This window comes from Vigna radiata, chromosome 1, assembly GCF_000741045.1.
Source record: "Vigna radiata var. radiata cultivar VC1973A chromosome 1, Vradiata_ver6, whole genome shotgun sequence".
Lineage (NCBI taxonomy): Eukaryota > Viridiplantae > Streptophyta > Magnoliopsida > Fabales > Fabaceae > Vigna > Vigna radiata.
The window spans coordinates 8,507,338-8,511,063 of record NC_028351.1 but is presented as its reverse complement, the minus strand read 5'-3'; the positions used below and the strand labels follow the sequence as shown (position 1 = coordinate 8,511,063).

Genomic DNA, 3,726 nt, shown 5'->3' with positions numbered 1-3,726 from the left:
TCGAATAATATATTAGAAAAAAATATTAATTTTTTCATACCATTTTAGTTTTAATTTTTAATTAAAAGAACATAATAAACCTATTCCATCCATCTCATCATAAGTTACGTACATTAGAATATAACATTTTCACATGTTAAAAACACTAACTTTAACCATCAAATTTTAATTTAGTACTAAAGCACTCTTAACACCTATGAGAAACATCCATGAAGCACTAAAGTATAAAAGCATCCCCATTCATTAAACATTAAAGAAAGAAATCACTAAATATTTCATCCTTTTACTTTTCTTTTTTGAGAACTCCAGTTATTTATTTATTTTATTAATTGCATAAAATTAACTAATGTTGCAGCAAGAATATATACTCTATATTTATTGCCTTCTTTTTACAACTTAAAATCCATTGGTGAGTAGGTTTTTAATTTTCATTAATCAATAACCAATTACAACCTGCATACTACAATATATTTTTGAATAACTATTTTTATTATCGTAATAAAATGGAAATTTGAATCATCATGGTATCTGGTGTCCAAAAATGGAAAAAGAAATGAAAACACATTTAAAATGGGGCCATTTGCAGACGAAGATGAAAGAGGGATGTGACTAAGTAAATAATTATTTATGCTGTGCTGACTGAGTATTGGTCACTACAATTTGCACATTTTGCATTTGAATACAATATTTTAAATATTACTTTAATATTAGAATCTCATAATTATTTTTTTTTAATGTTGAGATTAGATTTTAAGATGGCGTGCAGACATTTTTGTTCCTTTGCTCTCTTCATTTTCCATCCGTAGACGCCAAGAACCCTAACAGGTACTGCTCCCTTTTCCCTCTGCTCAAACATTCTCTTGCCCTCTTATTTTTTCTTTAAATCATTGCATGGGTTCACATCAAAATATCTTTTTTCTCCCATTTTCCCACTTTCATTTTAATCTTAGATTTTGTTGATCTGTTTGGTTTTTACCTCAAAGATCTGATTTTTGCTTACTCCTTTTTCATGCTAAAATGGATCTTGATCAAAACCCAGAAGCTGAAATATTTGGGACAGGAGGTTTTGCATGTGTGCATTTATGGGATTTGGATAATTTACCCCGTTTACTGGTTCGACTTTATTTCAGCTCAAACAAAGGTGAGTTTTTAGGTCAGACAATTGCATTCTGCTGTTTTTGTAGTTGTAGTTGTTTCACTTTCTGTTTACCGTGTTCAATGCGTTTGTTTTGAATTGTGTTGGTTTGTTAGGATAATGCAATGGACTTGGATAATCTGTGAGGATATTTAACATAGTGTACATTCACTGGATTGTATACCTGCAAATAGTTTCATCATTTGGTGTTGTGATGGATGGTGATAATGGTCTCAACATCCGTAACTGGGGTTACTATGAACCGGCCACATCGTTTAAGAGCCACCTGGGGCTGCAGCTGATGTCATCCATGCCGGAAAAGCCTTTGATCGGAGGGCGGAATGCTGCGGTTTTATCTGCCACAAATGGGGCATTTCACCACAGAGACATCAGTATGTCCCACGCTACATACCCTATGGAATACNNGAGAGATGCTTGGATTAGTAGTNANAGNGACAAGTATATGAATATGATACCTACAAATCATAACTATGGTGGTATTCCAGAGACATCTTCGGCACATCAAATTCAAATGATTCCACCGCCGGAATTGCCGAAGGAAGAAAGGGCAGTGGAAGAGGAACCTGTTGTTGAGAAGGCAACTGGGGGCAGTCGTAAGAAAAGACAGAGTCCTAAGGTGCCGAAATCTCCCAAGGCAAAGAAGTCCAAGAGGGGCCCTCGTGTGCCAAAGAATGAGAATGCTCCCACAGTTCATCGTGCAAGGGTTCCAAAGAAAACTACTGAAATTGTAATAAATGGTATTGACATGGATATTTCTAGTATTCCAATCCCTGTTTGTTCATGCACAGGAGCAGCTCAACANTGTTACAGATGGGGCTCTGGAGGGTGGCAATCTGCATGTTGCACAACAGGCATGTCAGTTTATCCTTTGCCTATGAGTACCAAGCGGCGTGGTGCTAGGATAGCTGGAAGNAAAATGAGTATAGGAGCATTTAAGAAAGTTTTGGAGAAACTTGCAGCTGAGGGTTATAACTTTTCTAATCCTATTGATTTGAGGACTTATTGGGCAAAACATGGCACCAACAAGTTTGTCACTATTAGGTAGGTCTCATCTATTATCGTCGACTAGCTTCTTATTCCTTTCGATCTGTTTGTCATGTATATATATGTGTATTCGGCCAGAGACTGAGGCTTCTTAGGTGTTGTAGTACAAGAAATTTCGAGGTCAGAAGACATTTCCTGTTCTTTTCCAAGTCTTCTTATGTTATTATCATCACTTCTTTGGATTAAGTGCATTGGAAAAATCAATCTTGTGGCTGATGGGTTGGTCCTCATAGGGAAGTAGTTGATATAGCATCTTGTTTTATTGATATCTAGAAGTAAAATTTTATTGGTTCATGAGATTACTGGTGTTTGAAAGTTATATATATCCTTCTCTTTTTTACTTCCAACTAATTATGTGAGTTCAGTGTTGTGTAAATCCATACTTAATTAGAATGTGCCTATTTCAATGACTGTGAAAGCTAGGCTCTACTTGAAAACACTGCAGACTGATAAATTGCAACGTGTTTTGAGATGGTCTGATTCCATCAATGATTCAGCTTTTGTTTGAGGAAATTGACTGGTTTGAAGTGCTTTTTCAATATATGTTTCCCTTTTACTGTTTTTCTTTCTAAAATTACTGGCAGTGATCTACTTCCAAGCATTGTTAGTTGAACAATTTGACTGCTAAATCATTATACTATTTGGTGATAGAGACACAGTTCAGTGTTTAGAGCAACATGTTTATTGAACATTGTGTGAAGATGGTTGTCATTGTGGTAGAATTTTGTCATGCATGTCTGATTATAGAATAAAAAAGAAAATTTAAGTTATCCATGGCTTGTATTTGTTAGCCAAAATCATTTTTATGCATGCTATATGCTAATTGACATGGTTCAAACTGAAAGTATGAATGTAATTGTGGCCTTTTACTGAAGCAATAAAGAGTGATTATTATAAGACTTGTATGTACTTTTATTATTATTATTACAAATTTAGCAAGTCATCATAAGGTATATTTCTCTTGTTTTGAATTTTTTACTCTAAAATAAAGACTTAAGGCCTAGTTTTATTTTTGGTAAGTAGTCAGTTTGGTCTTTGAAAGTGGAATTCACTGTCAGTTCAGTTTTGTCATTTTGGTATTTGAACATAATCATTTACTATCATTTTAGTATCTACTAAATCAGTTATTGTAATTTTAGCATGTCAATGTACCTTCAAGATATCAAACATGTTCTACTAAAATAGTAAAATGTGGTTACATTCATGACTAAAATGACATACACAATCGAAGAGATTTAATTACAACCCTTGGATATTATTTTTATGTAAAAGTAGAAAATACTGTATTAACATTTTTCAATTTATCTCATTATTCTTGCCAGTTTCTTCATGTCAGGTATATCCGTACCAAAGAAATCTAATTTTACTATAAAATTTTCAGATTATATAATTTAGAAGTTAAAATAATTCTTAGAACTTTCAAAGTTATATATATATATATATATATATTGTTTAAAATTGCACATTTAAAGTAAAAAGGATGACTTTCATAATATGCAATTACAATTAAGAAAATAAATAACTTT

At 33.1% G+C, this 3,726-nt stretch overlaps 1 protein-coding gene across 2 annotated transcripts in view; it reads left to right on the top strand.

The window, feature by feature from the left end:
- Nucleotides 1–709: 709 nt before the first annotated feature.
- The window catches only part of LOC106773053 (protein BASIC PENTACYSTEINE2), an 8,447-nt gene continuing 5,430 nt past the window's right edge, over nucleotides 710–3,726 (top strand). Inside the window, exons 1-3 of one of the 2 annotated variants that reach the window (XM_014659742.2) lie at nucleotides 710–825; nucleotides 1,040–1,141; nucleotides 1,252–1,356. In XM_014659742.2, the coding sequence (XP_014515228.1) occupies nucleotides 1,350–1,356 (7 nt within the window). In that variant the 5' untranslated portion in view covers nucleotides 710–825; nucleotides 1,040–1,141; nucleotides 1,252–1,349. Of the gene's footprint in view, nucleotides 826–1,039; nucleotides 1,142–1,251; nucleotides 2,498–3,726 lie in introns of those variants that run through there. The other variant, XM_014659750.2, reaches the window with a different exon arrangement.